Source organism: Neltuma alba, unplaced genomic scaffold, assembly GCF_004799145.2.
Source record: "Neltuma alba isolate B1F8T4 unplaced genomic scaffold, ASM479914v2 tig00011578_pilon, whole genome shotgun sequence".
NCBI classification, from domain to species: Eukaryota; Viridiplantae; Streptophyta; class Magnoliopsida; order Fabales; family Fabaceae; genus Neltuma; species Neltuma alba.
The window spans coordinates 643,870-665,901 of NW_021636231.1; the positions used below are offsets into that span (position 1 = coordinate 643,870).

Sequence of the window (22,032 nt, forward strand, 5' to 3'; positions counted from 1 at the left end):
ATACCCCCTAGTTTGGGTTACACTTTTTTTTTTAAAAAAAATAAAAAAATTGGGTCTTTTTGGTTTGCTTTTTACTTCCTAGAACTGCTTTTGTTTGTTATATCTAGACTCAACACATTGACAAATGACAATATAGGATTTTAAATTTTTAAAATCTCGTTAATTAATTAAAATCAGAGATAGGAAATTAAGAGATTTCTTTTAATATTACAAAATTTATTGATTTATTGATTGATATTGAGCAAAATTGATCCATCTTGATATCACTTTAGCTATTAGGAGCGTCCAGTAAAATTAATTTAAGCTTTGATTTCAGTGTTATCATACGGATTAATCAACTTGAACAGAAGCTTTTGATATTTTTCAGATTATCTCTCTATTATTTTTTTTTTTTGAGCAAAAATCTATCTATTATACAGAGGACTTCCATTGCTAATATGAAAATCTGTTTGTAGGCTGCAAATAAAAGTTGTTATAATTAGAATATTCAAAGTTACAAAATTTAATCCTTGCATTGAATTGAACCGCCCCTATAAAATGCTCTCGTTTGATCGCGACGACGGCTTTTCTTCTTCTCCTTTGTCGACAACCATGAATCAGACGGTGACCGATGGCGCCGCGCCATTCCTTCCGGAAGAAATCATGAACAACATTCTCAAGCGGCTTCCGGCGAAATCCCTCGTGCGATTTCAATGTGTCTGCAAACATTGGAAAAATCTCTTCAAGACCTCATCTTTCATCACCGATCATCTCCGCCTCTCCCGTCCTCACAACCCTTCTCTTCTGTTCTTCCAGAATTATGGATCTAATTCATTGCAGTTACGTTTGCTCGATTGCGACATGCAAGTCCGTGATGTTCCGAAGGCACCTCCGTTCGATTCCTTGCCGTTCAAGCTCGTTAGCATCATTGGTTCCAGCAATGGCCTGCTGTGTGTTACAATCCATGAGAATGAGTCTGTCATCTCTCCTTCTTCCCTTTTACTGTGGAATCCGTCGACTAGAGATGTCAGAGAGGTGCCTAATTCTAGAACTATCGATTCTTGTGTGTTAGGATTTGGTTTCAGTTCATCGCTTAATGATTACAAGATAGTGGTGATTGATGGTATGGATTGTGAAGTGGAAGTATATTCATTAAAAACAGATTCATGGAAAGAAATAGAATATGTGAACTTGTTAGATGATGTATTTATTTCCCCTAACACTGTCGTCTCCTTTGATGGAGCTATCTTCTGGAATGGGCAAAAACCAGGAAACAAGAGAAAGGTGGGAGTTATAGTTTCATTTGACATAGTAATGGAAGCTTTTTCTCTCATACCATTGCCTCGAGTTCACAGCAATTCATTTATTAACTTAACAGTGTACAAGGACAAACTTGCTATACTTAGTAGTGGAGCTGGGGGCTCTTCAAACATTAATTTGTGGGTGAGGGAGGAAGACATTGGTTCATCTAGGGAGAGATGGAGTTGGACTAAGAAATTCACCAGCGGCCCTTGTCCTTGGACGTTAAATGGTGGAGGGACCATTTGGAGGAATGAAATTGTCATGTCTGGAACTGAAACATGCGGTAAACTATGGAAGAAAAAACCAGAAAGTGGTTTATGTATGCTCAATCTCACTACTAATGAATTTAAGGTGGTCGTTGTCCCCAAACATGGCTCTTATCAGTTTCTTAATCATGTGGAAAGCCTCCTGCCAGTTGTTAACTTCCCCAGCATTGAAGAACCTTGATTTTACAGGTTCATTATTATTCTGCAGGTATGCTCTGTTTAAATACTTCTGGTAGAAATGAATAAATGGCATTTCAGTTCATTTTGTATTTGCAAGGTCTGATGCCATTTATTGATGTTATCGAGGAGGATGAATTCAGGTTGAATTCTTTATGGTTGTGTTTGGTAGGGAGCATTGAAAAGTCGGAACACGAATTGTGATTCGGATTGAGAATATTTATTAAAAGAGTGTTTAGTACAAGAGATTGTTTATTATATAGGATTAGTCAAACCCACATATATGGGATTAGAGAATACCATGTAGGAAGTGATATTTCCCAATCCCACTTCTATGGGTTTGCCTAATCTCATTTAACAAGCAATTACTCATGCTAAATACTATTTTAATAATTTTTTTAATTGCAATTCCAATTCCTATCCCTCATTTTCAATGTTTTATATCAAACATAAGGTATGTTTCTTGCCTGGAAATGAATCAGCTTGTTCAGTTCAGTCACTCTGTTTTTCTTTTTTTAGGTGGATATGTAAGAGAATTATTTAAGTGATATGTATGGGTACAACTTTACATTTTACTCTTCAAAAAATTAATTGTTTTTCCTTCGATATTTTTTATACATTTTGATTGACTTCACAGGATACATCCAAATAATGAAGGTTAGCGAAATTGAATGTTGGTAAATAAGCAAAGCAGAAATTAATTGAAATCGTCCATTAATATTAACATGAATAAGAAATATGAAACTTATGACAAATTATATTATTATGGATTATGGATATACAGTGAATGATATGATTCATTTTTGGGAGAATTATGACGAGGTCCAAACAAAAAAAATAATTATTAAAATAATCTCAATGATAAGTGAACAGTTAAAATTTTTTATCATTTTTCACAATGTAACTAATCATTGTTACTCAATTGTTATGGTATTTTTTCGTGAATATATTCTTTTCTTGAGATCTTGTAGTAATTTCCCTTCATTTTTCAAGTTTTATTGATTGAAGAGTTATGCGTAAAAACGTTCAAAATCTCCCATAACAGATTTTTATGTTTATGGGCCAAGCATAGATTGAGTAACATAGTAAACCACTCAAATTCCCAGGGGAACACAATAGAGAGATGCTGCTATTCCTGTGAACGAAATTTGTGTCAATGGGTTTATTTGTTGATTTTTGAGTTTGTCCAATCATTGGGTTGAAATTTGGATGATTCAGATTTTATGTTTCAATAAAATTATTAATAATAATTTAAATTATTAAAAATGAATAACTAAAATTGAACTACTAAATATTAGTCATGATAATTTAAAGAAGTAATAAAAAATATTTTATAAAATTATTTTATATAGGGTTAAGGTGTAAATTTGTTATAGAAGATTTCGTTCAGGAGTATTAGGTACTTAGAAGTTTTTTTAAGGATAAATTTATCTTGAAAGTTTAAAATAATAACAATTTTACCCTATATTATTAAAAAAAACTAACGTTAATTATTAAAATAATAATATTGACTGTTAAAATTTGTAATAATAAAGGGACAAAATTCCTATGATTTTAAACTTTTGAAGTAAATTTTCACACCAAAAAAAAAACTTTCAAATACTGAGTATTCTTAAGTGAAAACTTTAAAAGCAAATTTGTGACTTAACCATTTTATAAAATATGAAATATAGACCATTCGAATTTTAATCTAATGTTTAATATAGGAAGGAGGAAAGGAAAAATGGAGAGAAGCCAAATCCGCCTCTAAAGCTTCAGCAATGCTGAGGTGAAAGTGGTACTTATGGTTAAAATATTTTCCAATAGCACATTGTATTAAGGGTAGAATTACACTTTAATCCTTAACTCTTAATTTTATGTTTTACAAGTTTACAACCTCTAATTTTTAATATAAAATTTGGTTTATAGCCTTAATATGAGATTTAGTTTAGGGAAAATCCCAATTAAATCCATCTGAAATAATGAAATTCTAATTAAGGCTTATACTTTTAACGAATTCCTAATTAGGCTAAGAGGCCTAATTAGGGATTTTCAAATGTTGCTGAAAGACCGGAATGCCTCTTTGTAATAAAAAAGGAAAATTGAAAGTAGGTGTAAATATGATTTTAGTTTTAATTATTCTAGTATATTTACTAATGAGGACGTGGTCTTTCTTAGATTTTATGTCAAATGTGTGTTTTGTAATTGTGAATGTTATGTCAACTCTAGAATTTATGGCCTTTTAGTTTTTTTTAATATAATAAAAATTTGATATTGAATAAATTTTGGAGACCAAAAATTGAAGATGAATTGATGAGTCTCAATGTAAGTTGTGAAATAGTAAAATTAATTTTGATAGATATTCAACAATTCCATGAATCTTTGATTTGATTTTTTCTCGTACAAAAAAAAAATTGATCTTGTTAATCTTTTACATTTGAAATCGTAAAATTTTTATTAGTTCCCATATTTTTGCAATTCTATAGATATCTAGAAATTATATATTGTTTTATCTTGAGTTTTCAATTAATTTTTATTGGTCATAATCATGATTTTTCTTTTTCTTTTTTTTTATATGATAATGTTTTTGGCCAAATTTTCATGTAATAATGTTTAAAGAAAAAACATGTTAGTTAAATTCAATTAAAAGAATTAAAACTAAAATTAGGCTTTTTAATTATGAAGGGTATTTTGGTCTTTTAGAAATATTTAAAAATTCCCAATTAGGCCTCTTGGACTAATTAAAAATTTGTTAAAAGTGTAGACTTAAATTAGAATTTTGCTATTTCAAATAGATTTAATTAGAATTTTCCCTTTAGTTTATAGTTTAATTTGAATTATAAATTAGATTTTATATTAAAAATTGAATGTGGTATAATGTTAGATCAAGCGAAATATATAGAAAAATAAAGTAAATTATATGTGATGGACAGATTCCATTAAGTAATGTATTAATAAAACATTTTTGGTCCATGATGCAATGGGTAAAAAATTAGAGAGAATTACAATCAAATTTTATAGAAGAGAAATAATTATTGAAAAGTTCCAATAGCAATCTGAAGAGCATGATAACCTCTGAGAGTTATTTTGTAATTTTTTTTTATGGGATTTGATTGTAATTCTCCTAAAAATTATTATTATATATATATATATATATATCATATAATGGAAAATCATTCATGGTAAAAAAAAAAAAAGGAAATAAAAACTTGGGGCGCGACGATCTCTTCATGCCAGCCTCCACTTAAACTTGTAAAATACTCTGATTCAGTCGCTACAGCTTTAATTCTTCTGAGTTGCCAACCATGAATGCTGCACCATTCCTTCCCGAAGAAATCACCACCAACATCCTCAAGCAGCTTCCGGTGAAATCCCTAATTGGATTTCAATGTGTCTGCAAACATCGGAAAAATCTCATCAAGACCCCATCTTTCATCGCCGATCACCTCCGTCACTCCACTCATCACAACCCTTCTGTTCTTCTATAATTTCGGACTTGATCCTTTGCAGATACATTCGCTCGATTGCGAGATGCAAGTCCGTCATGTTCAGAAGCTACCTCCGTTCAGTTCCATGCGGGCCCGCTTCGTTAGCCTCATTGGTTCCGGCAATGACTTGCTCTGTGCTGCAAACCGTGAGTCTACCTTTCCCATGCCTGGTTTTCTTTTTGGATTCCTGCGACTAGAGATGTTAGAGAGGTGCCTAGATCTAGAGTGGATAAACGCGTGCTAGGATTTGGGTTCAGTTCATTTGTTGACGATTACAATATAGTGACAATTGATGCTAAAAGTTGTAGAGCGCAAGTCTATTCTTTAAGGAGAGATTCATGGAAAGAAACGGAATTTGGGAACATATTAGAGAATGTAACTATTTTTGGTGAAACTGTGGTCTCCTCTGATGGTGCTATGTTTTGGAATGGGTTAAAACGGGGCAACGAGAGGGTTGGAGGGAGGAAGAATTCACAGTCTCATTTGACATGGCAAAGGAAGTACTTGGTTTCATGCCATGCCCTATAGATTGTGGGAATTCATATTCATATCTTAACTTAACCGTGTACAAGGACAAACTTGCTGTACTTGATATTCATACTGGAGCCTTTCGAAACTTTGATTTGTGGGTGATGGGGGAAGACATTGGTTCATGTGAAAAGAGATGGAGTTGAACTACGAAATTCAGTGGCCGCCGGAATGAAATTATCATGTCTGCAGTTGAAACTCAATGTAAAATACTGAATATAAACCCAAAAAAAATGGTCTGTGGCTGTTTAATGTCACCACTAATGAATTTAAGATCTTGGTTGTCCCTAGACATGATTATGTAATTTCCTTGATTACGTGGAAAGTCTTGTACCAGTTGTCAAGCATCCACAACATCCAAGAACCTTGATTTGAAATGTTCATTATCGTGCTGCAGCTTTGCTTTGTTTAAATAATTTAGCTATGTTATCTAGGACGATGAATTCAAGTTTTGAAAACTTTACGTTTCTTTTATTTTATTTGACACGTTTATAAATGCTTGTTTGATATCACTCAGAAGTATTTATAAATACGATTCATATAAGTCGAGACAAAATTATTCTTCGATAATTACTTTGTATTGTATAAATCACAATTAAAAAAACTATTTATTTATAGATGGATATATAACAGGAGCATTATTTAAATGCTAGTGTATGGGTACAACTCAGCACACCAAGATTGTTTGTCTATGCTTTTTTTGCATGGAGTATATCAATAGCTTATCTTGCATTAGAGAAGATGAATACGCGATCTGATGTCACTCTGCGTTGGACTCTCCAGAAGCTTAATTGACTGAAAGTCAAATATGTTCGGAAGGTTGACTTCCTGAGGATTCATGTCCTCGGTATTAATAAATTAATAGATATTATTTAAAAATTAATTTAATCTTTGATTTCAGTTTTATCATATGGATAATCAACTTGAATATTTTTGAGCAAAAATCTATCTATCATGTGTGATCTTAAATAATGAAAAATATGTGTCTTGCAGGTGCAGGTGCTGCAATAATTAAGTTAAAATTTGATATACATTTAAATAGTTTAACTTTTAGTTAATTTTTTAAAAATGTGGGAGGAAATATAGATGACATAGCAAGCGTAAAATAATATACCAGTATAACTTTTGAAATATAAATAATTTTGAAGCATAAATATTTTAATTATAATAATCCTTAATTAAAGTGTATAAATAAATGATAATAACAATAGGATATATGGCTTGAAAAACTTCACACAATAAATATAAGAAACTAAACATAACTATTTTTTCAGATAAGTTCATGAGAAAAACTTTTTAACAGTAATTTGAAATTTTTCATCTTGATTATAAATGAAAAATATCACTGGTTGAAAAAATCCCGGTTTTCTATGAATTTATTTCTTTTATATTTATTTATTACTAAAATGTAAATATAAATATGTCAGTGGTCAAATGCTTTATTATTTTGAAATTTATGCGGATATATTTAAGATTTGAAATTATTGTTTAAGATCACATTATTATGGTATGATCTCTTCTTTCTTTTTTAAATTTAAATGCTTAGTTTTTGCGCTAAACCGATAAAAGTAACAAAATTTAAAAGGGGTAAACCCTATCAAATGCTCCAATTTGATCGCGACGACGGCTTTTCTTCTTCCGCGGCGACAATCATGAATCAGACGGTGATCAATGGCGCCGCACCATTCCTTCCGGAAGAAATCATGATCAACATTCTCAAGCGGCTTCCGGTGAAATCCCTAATTCGATTTCAATGTGTCTGTGAACGTTGGAAAAATCTCCTCCAGTTGCCATCTTTCATTGCCGATCACCTCCGCCATTCCCGTCATCGCAACCCTTCTCTTCTGTTCTTCGACACTTTCCGACCTGATCCTCTGCAGATACATTTGCTGGATTGCGAGATGCAAGTCCGTGATGTTCATAAGCCACCTCCGCTTGGTTCCTTCCAGTCCTGCTGCGTTAGCGTCATTGGTTCCAGCAATGGCTTGCTCTGTGTCCAAACCCGTGAGTGTGGCTTTTCCTTGTCTCCTTCCCTTTTATTGTGGAATCCGGCGACTAGAGATATCAGAGAGGTACCTAGATACAGAGTGTATAAATGTGTGTTAGGATTTGGGTTCAGTTCATTTGTTGATGATTACAAGATAGTGGCAATTGATCGTAAAATTTGCAGAGCGGGAGTGTATTCATTAAGTAGAGATTCATGGAAAGAAATAGAATTGGGGAACATCTTAGAGCATGTAACTATTTATAGGGAAACTGTGGTCTCTTCTAATGGAGCTATCTTTTGGCCTGGGTTAAAACCAGGCGAGGATAACAGGAAGGAGGGAGTTATAATTTCATTTGACATAGCAACGGAAATTCTTACTTTGATACCATGCCCTTCAGATCACAGGGATTCATATTCATCTTTTAACTTAGTTTTGTACAAGGACAAACTTGCTGCACTTGTTAGTGGAATTGGGGCCTCTCGAACCATTGATTTGTGGGTCATGGAAGAAAACATTGGTTCATCTGAAAATAGATGGAGTTGGACACAGAAATTTATTGGCATCTCTTGTCCTTGGACGTTGTATTTTGGGGCCATTTGGAGGGATGAAATTGTTATTCCTGGAACTGAAACTCAAGGTAAAGTACAGAAAAGTAGTGGTCTATCTCTCTTTAGTCTTATTACGAATGAATTTAAGGTGTTGGCTATCCCCAAACCTGATTATTGTAATTTTCTTAACTATGTGGAAAGCCTTGTACCCGTTGCTAACATCAAGAAAATTGAAGGAACTTGATTTTAAAGGTGCATTATTATGCTGCAGAATTACTATGTTTGAATAATTTTTGGTAGAAGTGAATCCCATGGCATTTTAGCTGTTCGTTTTGTACTTATTGCAAGGTCTGATGCCATTTGTTCCTCTTATCTAGAAGATAAATTTAAAACGCACTGGATTAATATGATCTTTGATTTCTCAAATTTCTCATCATTTTAGTTTTAGTCCTTAAGTTTTAAACTATAAGTTTTGATTTCTTAGAAGCAAAATAATTTATATTTTTATTGGATTATACAGACCAATATTTTAAACGAAAAAAAATTTGATGAATCAAAACATATGGTTTGAAACTTAAGGGACCAAAATCAAAATGAGAGTAAATTTGAAAAATCAAAGTTTGTATTAATTCTAATGCATTTATAAATGAGAATTCAGGTTGTCCAGTCTCACTTGAATAAAACTTATATTGATGAATCAAATAAAACTGAATTTAAGTAATTATATCAGGAATATAACTTGTAGAAAAAATGACAAAAAATACCTATCAAATTTCAAAATGACAAGTGGGTCATTTTGACATATTTTAACTTCTTAAAACTATTATAAGAATAGTTAGCATCACCTATCTATTTTATTAAAATTCAACAAACATTTTTCTATTATTTTTTTCTAATTTATACTGCGTTCATAGGTACTAATGGATTTGTAACATGATAATCTAACTCAAGTAACAGTTGCAACATGTTAAAAGGTGATTTAAAATAAATATGAAGCTCTTAAATATATTATATTAATTAAAATATTTTTTAATAGTACAAGGTATTAAAGGTATAATAACTTTTTTACTCCTTAACTCTTAACTATGTACTCCTCTGGTCCTTGTAAAATTTAATTAGAGAGTTGATATTGTTCCTATATATAAGACCTATTTCATATGTTTATCAGTTTTTTTTAAAATTAACCCTATTAATATTTCTTAATAATAATCAAGTCGAAGGAAATGAGAAAATTAAAAAATAATAATTAGGGTGTTTAAAAAAATCATATTAACTAATTTAATTAATATATTTAATTTATTTAAATTAGTTAATTACATTAACCGGAGGAGTATTATAATATTACATCAAGTGAAAGTTATAAAAGATATTGTCAATTATACACGATGTACCTATTCCAATAAGTAATGTGATAATAAAACTTTGACCTAATGAGTCAAAAAAAGTATTCTATATTCTTATTATCGAATCAAAGAAAGTATTCCAATTTTGTAATTAAATTCAAATTTTGAAATTGATTTCATTGGCGATACTTATGGCAATATGGCATGATTATGATGATCTTTTTTATATTTGATATAATATAAACGTAAATTTTCACATTGATTAAAAAAAAGATAATATTTATATCAAATTATTTATAGTTATTATGTTAAGTGCTTTAACCACACCTGATTTTGTGTCATATTTAAAAAATACTACCTCTGATATTTAATATAAGACCTTGCTTGAGTTTTATTCTGATCCTAAATATAAAATCCCAATCTATTTTGTCTATCATATTTATATATTTTTTTTCAAGGTAGCCCTTCTAATAATGATAATTCTAACCAACACACTTAATTAACAAAGATATTTTAAGAAATAAAACACATATTTATTACAGATAACTAACTTAACTTCTTTCTTTAATTTTCTCAAATTAGTCAACTAGCTCTTATAATTAGGACCGGAGGTAGTAATACTCTTTCAGTCTTTAATATAAGATCTATCTAGCTAATTTGATTAGATCAAGGAAGTTAGATAAATTAGTTAGTTATAAATGACATGTTTTTTTTAAAGTACCATAGTCATCTTCCTTAATATCATATCTTCCTCTCTTACTTGATTATGGTTGAGAGAAATCCATATGGGTAATTTAGGAAAAATCGATAAACATAAGAAATAGGTCTTATATTTAAGACCAAAATTAACTCAATAATTAAGTTTTATAAGGACCAGAGGACTATCATTTAATTAAAAACTCATATAAAAAAGTAAAAGCCATGTCCATATGTGATTGAAAAACCGAACATAATAAATAAATAATAGGGACTTGATCTAAGTATTTTTCTAATAAAAAATATAGAATAACTTGTTTAGCTCGTTAGGTCAGCATTTTATTAATACTATCTCCGGTTCTTAATATTAGAACTAGTTTGACATTCAACTTAGTTCTAAATATAAAATCTCAATTCACTTTGTCTCTAATATTTATTTATTTTTTTAAGGTACTTTTGTAGTGGTTATACATGTTAAAATATCCTTGCTAATATGCATGATTAGCAAGAAATTTTTAAAAAAGACAACATCTATTTATTATAAATAACTAACTTAACTAATTTTTTAATATATTCAAACCAGTCAATTAACTCTTATATTAGAAATTAGAAATAAGAGATAGTACGTCACTTATTGGAATATCCTCCCCCTGCACTATTTACCGCCTTAGGCATGAGAACCCCCACTTCCACCAGGAGACGAACCTTTAGAATTAAGGTTGGCAATTGGTACAAGGCTTTCCACATAACTAGAAAACCCACGGAGAGTCATGTCCGGAGATAACATGCATCTTAAATTCATTTGTGAGATTGAACAGACATAGACCACTTTATGGTTTGCTGTTCAGTATTTTATTATGAGTTTCAGTTCCAGACGTGACAATTTCATTCCTCCAAATGATCCACCCAACATATAACGTCCATGTTAAAGGGCCGCCGGCGAACTTTCCAGGGACTGTTTAAGTAAAACAAAATTATACTACCTCCTCTCCTTAATATAATATTCTGTTTTATTTTTATTTTGGTCTTAAATATAAAACTCCAATCCACTTTTTTTCTCATATTTATATTTTTTTTTCAAAATAGCCCTTCTAACAATGATAGTTTTAGTCAATACACTTGATTAGTAAGGATATTTTAGGAAAAACGACACCTATTTAGGAGAAATAACTAACTTAACTTACTTCTTTAATCTCCTCAAATTAGTCAACTGACTCTTATAATTAGGACCGAAAGTAGTAGTTTTACAAGTGTTGTTACAGTTTTAAAAGTATTTTTACAGTGTAAAAAATAAATATACAAAGAAATTTACTTCAATTTATAAAAAAATATTTTTTAAGAGTATTTTTTGAGCTATCCAAACACTTGTTTAGTCCAACTCCCTCTTCCCCCTGTGGGGCCAACGCCTTGTGAAATTTTGAAGTTGATTTCCTTGGTGATTCTTGTGGCAATGTGGCATGATTGCGATAATCTTTGTTTTTTTTTAAATTGAATTTTTTCCAACATATTTTAAATCCGTGACTGAAAATTAAAATGATTTTTATAATAGCAATAATTTATATATTCAATCATCAACCAATCACCAATATATATTTCTCTAAACCTTGTATTAATCCAATATGAATTTTAAAAAATTCCTAATTAGTCCCCTAAATCTAATTTGGAATTTGTTAATAGTGTAAGCAGCATGATTCGATATGAATTTGAATATTATAATCAGATTTAGTTGAGATTTTCCATTGATTCAGCAAATTTGTACCAACGGTGGCTTGATTTGATGATCAAATAACTGATAATCGTATTGGTCTTTTATACTCTCTTGATTAATATTTCCTTTTTCACCAAAAACCTAATGATATTGATAATGATGACTCTTGCTCTCCTTCAGGGTTTGTTTGGTTGGAGGGGAGGGGAGGGCAAATGAGCCCCTCCCCTAGTTTGGTTAAAAATTTTGAAGGGAAGGAAAGCTAAAATATCCATTCCCCTCCCTTCTCTTTCTCCATTTTGGCTCCCTTTCAAATTGGGGATTTTTGAAGGGAAATCAAATTTTTGGACAATTATGTTTTTATAGTTTTTTTAATATTCTACTTCTACCCATAAAATATATTATTATAATATTTATTTCAAATAAAAAATATATTATCCTAAGTAAAAAAAATAAAAAATATACACATTACTATAATTAAAAATATATTATATAAAATTATTTAAAAATTAAAAATTATTTAAATAAAAAAATTATAATATTATAAAATTAATTGTTTTTTATAAATATATTATTTATTAAATATATTTTAAAACTGGAAAAAAAGATAGCCTAAAGAGAATAAAATTTCATTTTTCTTAGAGTATATAAAATTTGTTAATTTAATTATTTTAAATATATTATTATATTAATTAGAATAAAAAATTATTGTACTAATTTTTTAATACACATGTTAACATGATAAGACTGAATTTTTATTAAATTATATGATTTAAATTAAGATATAAATTAATTTATATAATATATCAATAAAAAATATAAATTAATATGTAAGGGTAAAATAGTAAATTGATTATTACTATCCCTCTCCTCTCCTCTTTGAATCAAACAAGAGATCATTAAATATCCTCCCCTCTTTTTTTTTTTTAATCAAATCAAACAGGACATGAAACCTCCCCCCTGTCCCCCCTTCCCTTCCACCTCTCAAACGAAACAGGCCATCAAGGTTTTCATTCTTTAACCATACAGGCCCTCGATGTTTTCATTCTTTAACCATAAACACTTTCTTCAATCCTGGGGAAAAAGAGACGATCTGGTTATCCAGTGAAACCTAAATTGTTCTCATTTGATAGCGGCGGCTTTGCTTCTTTTGGGTCGATCACCATGAGGCGGATGGTGATGAATGGCGCGGCACCATTCCTTCCCGAAGAAATCATAATCAACATTCTCAAGTGGCTCCCGGTGAAATCCCTAATGCGGTTTCGATGTGTCTGCAAGCGTTGGAAGAATCTCTTCAAGACCCCATCTTTTATCGCCGATCACCTCCGCAATTCCAGTCATCATAACCCTTCTGTTCTGTTTTTCCGGACTTTTGGATTGGATCCTTCGCAGATACGTTTGCTTGATTGCGAGATGCAAGTCCGTGATGCTCTTCCTTTCGATTCCTTGGGGTTCAGACACCTTAGCATAATTGGTTCCAGCAATGGCTTGCTTTGTGTTGCAATTCATGAGAATGATTTTCCCTTTTTATTGTGGAATCCGGCGACCAGAGATGTCAGAGAGGTGCCTCGATCCAGCACTATCGATTGTTATCGGTTAGGATTTGGGTTCAGTTCATTTGTTAATGATTACAAGATAGTGGCAATTTATCGTAAGATTGGTAGAGCGGGAGTGTATTCATTAAGGAGAGATTCTTGGAAAGAAATAGAATATGGCAACATTTTAGATTTTGTAACTATTTATCGTGACACTAGGGTCTCCTCTAATGGAGCTATCTTTTGGAATGGATCAAAACGATGTGAGGAGAGGGAGGAGGGAGCTATAATTTCATTTGACATAGTGAAGGAAGTGTTTACTCTAATACCACGGCCTACACTTCAGGAGGATTCATATCTTTACTTAACCGTGTACAAGGACAAACTTGCTATGCTTTATTGTGGAGTTGGGGCCTCTCCAAACATTGATTTGTGGGTGATGGAGGAAGACATTGGTTCATCTGGGGAGAGATGGAGTTGGACTAAGAAATTCACCGGTGGCCCTTGTCCTTGGACGTTATATTTTGGGGGCACGATTTGGAGGAATGAAATTGTCATGTTTGGAACCGAGACTCAAGATAAAATAGGGAATAAAGAACCAGAAAGTGGTCTCTGTTTGTTCAAGCTCACTACTAATGAATTTGAGATGGTGGTTGTCCCCAATCACGGCTCTTGTCGTTTTCTTAATTATGTGGAAAGTCTTGTACCTGTTGGCAACATCCTCAACATTGAAGAACCTTGGTTTTAAAGGTTTATTATTATTCTGCAGATTTGCTTTATTTAAATAATTTTTGGTAGAAATGGATCCATGTCATTTTAGTTCATTTTGTACTGGCAACGCTTGATGCCATTTAGCGATGTTATCCAGAACGATGAATTGAAATTTTGAATACTTTATGTTTCTCATTTTATTTGACCTATTTATAAATCAAGGTGTTCTCTTAAGTCTCTGTTTTCCAAATTTTTATATGGGTATATCATAAAAGCATTATTGAATGCATTCTTTGGTTCGGAGGTTTTTAAAAGGAGAAGGGAGGAGATGAACAGTTGTATTTGGTTTAGAAAAATAGAAGAATTGTCATTTAGTGCTTTCCTCCCCTCCTTCTACTTCCCTCCAAATTTAGAGTTTTTTAGAAAGGAGAAAAATATTATATCTGACTGAATTACTCATATTATTTTTTTTTTTTTAATAGCAAGGCAAGCTTAAGCTTGAAGCGGGTTACAAAAGTAACTATCTACCTAATGGAGTTAGCCTCCCGAATAGCACTCTCCAAATCAAGATGGAGTTGGGTCAGACAAAAGTCAGGAGGACTTGTTAACAGTCTTATATCAGTAGAGTTCCCATGAGCTTCCGTAGCCAGATGATCTGTGCACGTCAAAGCTTCATGATAAACATGCGTAATTTCTATGTCCCAAACATCTGAAATAAGGGATCTAATATCCATGATCTCCATTCTCAGCAGATGTGTCCCTTCACAGCCATATAGTACCAATTGAAAAGCTTCAATCGAGTCGGTGAATAATGTCACTTTTCCATATTTGAGGCTCTTGCAGAGTTGCAGTCCCTTGTATATTCCTATGACTTCTGTTGCAATCGTCGAGGCATATCCCAAGTTCTTCTGAAAACCCACTATCCATTTCCCTTTGTCATCTCTTAGGACACCCCCACATGCTGCCTGGTTTTGCTCTTTAACTGAACCGTCTACATCAACTCTTACGTAGCCTGTAGGTGGCAGTTCCAAGTGACAGATCGCTCTATCAGAGATTTGCAGCACTTGGTGTAAGTACCATCCGTTCTCCACTCCCTCTAGCAAGAGGAGTGCGCATCTTTGGGCAATAACCTTCGGGTGTTCAGCAGCTCCTTCAAAAGCTTGTTTACATCGGTTTTTCCATATGAGCCAGCGTGCAATTCCAAACATCTTCCTCCAGGGCCACCGTGCAAACTTTGCGTTTCCCATTTCAAATCTATCGTTCCTCCTCAGCCAATCCTGCATGTTACCACTAAAGAATGCATATATATATATATATATATATAAAGGGTTACATATTACTTTTTATATATACCAAGTTTGCCCTTTTTATTAAAAACCCCTTTTTTACTTCTATTTCTTAAGCTTTCTCATCTTAATAATACAACTTATTTTTCAGTTCAATGGAACACATGATATTCATATGTATTTTATTTTCGTAAGACTTTAATAAATCAATGTGTTACAATCTTTTGATAATGGTAAGACTTTAATAATTTCAAAATCATCTAATTAGACGATATGGATTGAGATATTTTATTTTTAAATGAAATAATATTTTTTAAAGAATTCATATCTATATCACAAAATTGTATAATGATATTTGATAATAATGATATGATTTTTTTTTCATGATTATACTATTTTTCTTGAGATAATATGACAAGTATATATTCTTTATGATATGTATATTTGATAATAATAAAAAAAATATTATGTATGATATGTATATATTTTATAAATATGTAAACATTTTATATATATATGTGGGATAACTTGTTTTTTTTAATATTCATAAATTAGAAAATAATAATTCTGATATAAATATTGTAGTAAAATAATAAAAAAATCTAACCAAAGAAATAAGGACATATTCGTTAACTTCTAATTAGTTCTCCTTTCCTTTCCTCCTAAACCAGAGATAAAACATTCCTTCCTTCCCTTTTCCCTCAAACCAAACAGCACTCATAACCTTTTCTCACCTCCACTCTTCTCCCCTTAATTAACCTCCCATCCCCTCCCCTTCGTTGAACTAAAGTGCTAGTTTAAGTATTAGTTGCTTTTCTTGCATCAGAGGAGATGAATACAAAATCTGATGTCACTCTGCATCGGCCTCTTCTTAGATTTCCTTCCATATTCTTTATCCATTTTGATTGAGTTCACGAATATTGGGAAAATAAGTCAAGCATAAATTAGTCGAAATCATCAGTAAGTATTAATATGAATATGAAATATGAAACTTGTAACAAATTATATTATTTTGGGAGAGTGAATAATACGATTCATTTTTCAAGCTTCATTGGTTGAAGAACTGTTCGTCCAGTAAAGAATTGTACTTCAAAATCTCCCTTAAAAACCAAAAAATTGGAGAGAGAGATTTGATTATTTGATTTTTTTTTATTTATTGTAAATATGGCACACGAAGTGAGAAATTTCTTTTGGGGAAAAATTATTTTTATTTAGGAAATTGTAAAAATGAAGATAGTGCGATTTATATAGAAAGTTTTTTGTTTTAAAGAGAAAAAAATCAATGCAATGTTGCACTTAATGATAGCTAAGGATTAAGAGATTATTGTTTGCTCAAAGATAAGTGGAATTACATGAGGTTGTTGCATGGGGAGGTTTCCGATTTACATGCGGAACGATCCTTAATAGTAGAAGCTAAAAGCGTGGTGCAATGGAGCTGGTCGGTGTCACTCCAAACCTTCCACGTGAGAAAAATGTGAGGGCGGACCTTCTCGCTCGTGCTGCTCTGTCGTCCAACCTTGGTTTGCAAGTGTCGAGTGGGGACACAGTAGAGCGCCTCATTCAAATGGACAATGGGGACTCGCCCCTAGATGTTAGTTTTCTTTTCCTTTGTATCAAAAAAAAAAAAAAGATAAGTGGAATTATACTGCAATGTTAATGAGGGAAGTTTTCGGCGAAAAAAATGTTAATGAGGTTTGAAATGGCAACATTATTTGGTCAAATATTTAATCAGACACGGAATATTCAAAGTATATTTATTGATGAAATTATGCTTTTACATCCGGCAGATGCAAATATAAACTTGGCCACTTCTTCCTCGAGTCTCGTGGAATCCTAAAAAATAATAACCCTGGCTGCTAAAGTAAAAAAAAAAAATTAAGGTGCGCCCAGCATCCAGAACTATTTTCTCAGGTACGTCCAGTGTCTTAAAGTAATTTTCGGTGCATCCAGCGTTCCAAACTAATTAAAACGGTGCATCCATATCCCAAGCTAACAGAAAAGTTAAGTTTGACCGTTGTCTTACTGACTCAACGGAAGGTTGACTGAAAAATCCTACATGGCGGACACTTAAGTATCTGATGTGTATTATTTTGACGGGTTAAAGTACGCCCAACACCCCGAACTATTTTTCCAAGTACGCCTAGTGTCCCAAAGTAATTTTTGGTGCATCCAATGTCCCATACTAATTAAAACGGTGCATCTATATCCCAAGCTAACAAAAAAGTCTCGTTTGACCGTTACCTTGCTGACTCAGCTGAAGGTTGACCGAAAAATCCTATATGGCAAACACTCAAGTGTCTGATGTGTATTATTTTGACTAAAGCTCTCGAGATGAGCCCGGTGGCAACATGTGTTTTCTTGAGCGATGACGACGATGTCGACAAAGCAACCAAGGGGAAGTTTATTGTGTTTTACAAGGAGGAAAGCAAATACGAGTCGGATGAGGAGTTGACAGAGACAGAGATGGAAGTGTGCTGTGACGGCGGTTGTGGTTTCAAATCGGAGTGGTGGAAGAAATGGTATAAAATGTTAAAGATGAGAATGAGATTAAATGGGTGGTACATGTACCAAGATTTAAAAGGATGGATCGGCAATCTTTCTTTTTCTTAAGTTTAAAAACTGACAAAAGATAAATGTTAGAAGATGAAGAAATAAATTGAATTTTTAGTCAAAATAATACATATCAGGCGCCTGAGTGTCCGCCATATAGGATTTTTCCATCAACCTTCAGCTGAGTCAGCAAGGTAAGGGTCAAATGAGACTTTTCTGTTAGCTTCGGATATGGATGCATTGTTTTAATTAGTTTATGACATTGGATGCACCAAAAATTACTTTAGGACACTGGGCGTACCTGGGAAAATAGTTCGGGGTGCTAGGCGCACCTTAACCTGTCAAAATAATACACGTTAGACGCGTACGTGTCTATCACGTAGGATTTTTTAGTCAACTTTCGGCTGAGTCAGCAAAGTAATGACCAAACTTAACTTTTCTATTAGCTCGGGATATGGATGCTCCGTTTTAATTAGTTTGGGACACTAGATGCACTGAAAATTACTTTAGGACACTGGGTATACCTGAGAAAATAGTTCAGGGTGTTGAGCACACCTTAACACTATAAAATCTAGGAATTTAAGCAAGTGTAACTATCGTTTGTGAGTGACTGAGTACAACATATTATTAATAATGTGTAATAATTATCAATATAGAAGTTATTTGCACACAACTAAAAATATATCATGTATAACAAAAAATATCCTGTACTCACATATCATATTTGTACGCGTTCAAATTTAGTTTCCAATTAAATTTTGAAGTTGAGATTTTCTACCAATTTTCCCTAAAATCCCTAAAATCGTCTTCGACGTCTTCCGTCGTCGAGATTTCCTTCTTCTCTCAGTCAACAGGATATTGCATTGAATCCTCAGCCCCTGATTTCTTCAGCTTTCCTTTCGGAGATGTGTTCTTTCCAGTCGTGCACTATGAAGCAAATGGCAGTGGATCGCAAGACGCCATTTCTTCCGGAAGAAATTATTAGAAGCATTCTCAAACGCCTCCCTGTAAAATCCCTAATCCGATTTCACTGCGTGTGCAAACATTGGAAAGATGTTATCAAGACACCATCTTTCATCGCTGACCACCTCCATCACTCCACTCATCAAAGCCCTTCTCTTCTGTTCCAAGAGAATGACAGACATCCGTTGCAGTTACGCTTGCTCGATTGTGAAATGCAAGTCCGTGAAGTTCGGAACACTCCTTTGATTGATTCGTCGTCATGGGTTAAGATCATTGGTTCCAGCAATGGCTTGCTCTGTGTTGCAATCAATGAGGCTGACGTATATCCTGCTTCCATTTTATTGTGGAATCCTGCTACTGGGGAGATCAGACAGGTGCCTAGAACCAGAACTATCGATCGTTTCGATTGGGATTGCACGGTAGGATTTGGGTTTAGTCCAATTATTAATGATTATAAGATAGTGAGAACTTATGCTGAGTCTGGTTATGTTATTTCTGGAGTGGAAGTGTATTCATTAAGCACGGGTTCATGGAAAGAAATAGAACTTGGGAACTTAGAGAATGTGAATCTTTATCTTCAAACAGTTTCCGCCAATGGGGCTATCTTTTGGAATGGGATAAAGCTAGGTGTGGAAGAGGGTGGTGAAGATGATACTGATTTGATAGTCTCATTTGACATAGCAATGGAAGTGTTTACATTGATACCGATGCCTAATTCATTTTCTAAACTTGGAGTATATGATGACAAACTTGCTGTACTTTCTCACTCTAGGATTGGAGACTTTCCAAACTATCTATGCTCTTTTATCGATTTGTGGGTGCTTGAGGAGGGTATAGGTTCATCTACTAAGAGATGGAGTTGGACTAAGAAATGTACTTGTGGTCCCCTCCCATCCGCGTTAAATCTTGGAGTCATCTGGAGGAATGAAATTGCCTGTGTTGCTTTTGGAAAGCCTAGGCTTGTTAGTGAAACTAGAGATGAAATTGAGAATGATGAACCAAAAATTGGTCTATATTTGTTTAGCATCACTACTAATGAATTTAAGATGATTGCTATCCCTGGGTGTGGCTCTGGTCGTGATGTTTTCAATTATGTCGAAAGCCTTGTACCACTTGGCAACAACCACATTGAAGAACCGTGATTCTAAAGGTTAATCACCAGAATGCAGATTTACTTTTGTTTAGTTATTTTTGTTGGAAAAGGGATCCATATTTGTTTAGATCGTTATGTACCTATAAGGTTTGATGCTCTTTAGAGATGCTATTTAGAAGGATGACTGTAGATATTCAATACCAGATGCCTCTTGTTCTATTTGACCTATGTATAATATTATGTCGTTCACCACTGCCCTACCATAATCCACCTTTTTTTCCCATGCTTTTGCAACAAGTATTGATTGCCTGACTTCCATAGGTGATCCATATTTGCAGTTGTGATTTGCAATTTACTCTTATATCAAACAATGAAAAATATAACTCTTGTCAGAAGATCATGGGATGATTATGAGATTTTTCCCTTAGGCTTATAAAACAATTCCTTAAAAAAATCATATTAGCACGGTAAAATATTTGTAGAAATGCTGCCAAAAATAAGGAACAACAGATAATCGTCATTTTTAACAAAGGTGTATAATGCTTTTAAGTGCGTCCCCGTCAGAGTTGCTGGGGGTCTGTTATTTCAGCTCTTGGGAATTAGTTGATGAAGATGACATCCCCATTGTCACTGCGTCTTGGCAAGTGCAAAGCTTCCTAGCTGCTGCAATTCATATAAAAGGAGCAGGGTCAGCTCACAAGTGTACATGTTCTGACAATCATACAAGCACAGCTTGTAAATATCAAGTACTGTGATTATTGTATAGAAGCCATTCATTGATTGGAGAGTTACATGTCCAATGAAGATTTTACTTATAAATCTTCCATGATAGGTAAGATTGGAAACATAAGAATCTGGAAAGCGATGTGATAAAAACTTATCACATTAGAAATTCCAATCCTGCATCAAAAAACTCAGACTCGAAATGATTGATGAATGTCCAGAAAAGCTTGCCCCTTCAATTGATCTAACAGATCCTGCTTCCCCAAGATAATGTGGAACAAGTTCATATTTGTCCTGAACAAGTTCAGGAGGATACAGTCTGGACTACTCAGCAGTTAGTTTGCAGACGATGAAGATGATCTGACTGTGGCTGATGTGGCAGCTTCTTTTTGGGAGTGTCCAGCTGGGCCTATATTTCGGTGCTTTTTTTCTGCAAGGTCATTCTGGCGTTCAGGTTTGGCACAGCAATGCTCAACGGTTACATCCTGCCGTTAGCTCAGCTTTGAGAGGTAGAAGTTGGCTGATAAGTGACTGGATGAAACACCTCTTCTATGAGGTATATTGCTTTTATTTAGTACTGGTCTTACTGGCTCATGCTTGTCTTTCATGTAATTATCTGCCAATCATTAACTTGATCTGATTTTATGCTGATAATTTAGACGCAACAACATTAATAACTTAAATAATGAGGATGTTCAAAGTAACTGATTGTTATTTTGGGATTTTATGAGGCTCACAACAAGTTCTCAATATTTTATAATCGGACTGTACCCAAATCCCACACTGCAATACCACCTAACATTTCTGGTTCTAGGCACCTTTTTAACCTCCCCCCTAACTGTAGGATTCCACGATATGAAAGGCAGGAACGAAATTTATTCTTTACTTGCAAGACAGAGCAAGCCGTTGTTGGGATGCTCAAGTTAAATGTTGGCAAACAGAAGTTACAACTTGAATATAACAAATTGACAACTTTAATAGTTATTTCGAATAACAACTCAAGTTCCGTAAATTTTATTAATCATTCGCAAATGATGATGACAACTCCACTAACAATTAGCTAAAAGCTCAAATTATGAATTCTCGTTGATTGGCTGTCGGTGAGACTATTCATTAAGTCAATTTTCTATAATATTACCTCCGGTCCTAATTATAAGACCCAATTGACTAAT

At 33.1% G+C, this 22,032-nt stretch overlaps 4 protein-coding genes across 4 annotated transcripts; all 4 read left to right on the forward strand.

The window, feature by feature from the left end:
- The first annotated feature begins 537 nt into the window (after positions 1-537).
- On the forward strand, positions 538-1,728 carry LOC114715211 (F-box/LRR-repeat/kelch-repeat protein At2g27520-like). Its single transcript, XM_028900005.1, has one exon. The coding sequence runs from the start codon at positions 538-540 to the stop codon at positions 1,726-1,728; it is 1,191 nt and encodes a 396-aa protein (XP_028755838.1).
- Positions 1,729-7,320: 5,592 nt separating this feature from the next.
- LOC114715212 (F-box/kelch-repeat protein At3g06240-like) lies at positions 7,321-8,499 on the forward strand. Its single transcript, XM_028900006.1, has one exon. It carries the CDS (start codon positions 7,321-7,323, stop codon positions 8,497-8,499), a length of 1,179 nt encoding a protein of 392 aa, XP_028755839.1.
- A 4,606-nt stretch (positions 8,500-13,105) lies between these two features.
- On the forward strand, positions 13,106-14,431 carry LOC114715230 (F-box/kelch-repeat protein At3g06240-like). Its single transcript, XM_028900032.1, has one exon. It carries the CDS (start codon positions 13,164-13,166, stop codon positions 14,280-14,282), a length of 1,119 nt encoding a protein of 372 aa, XP_028755865.1. The 5' UTR covers positions 13,106-13,163; the 3' UTR covers positions 14,283-14,431.
- A 4,526-nt stretch (positions 14,432-18,957) lies between these two features.
- Positions 18,958-20,583, forward strand: LOC114715218 (F-box/kelch-repeat protein At3g06240-like). The gene has a single exon (XM_028900018.1). It carries the CDS (start codon positions 18,987-18,989, stop codon positions 20,184-20,186), a length of 1,200 nt encoding a protein of 399 aa, XP_028755851.1. The 5' UTR covers positions 18,958-18,986; the 3' UTR covers positions 20,187-20,583.
- The last annotated feature ends 1,449 nt before the right edge of the window (positions 20,584-22,032 follow it).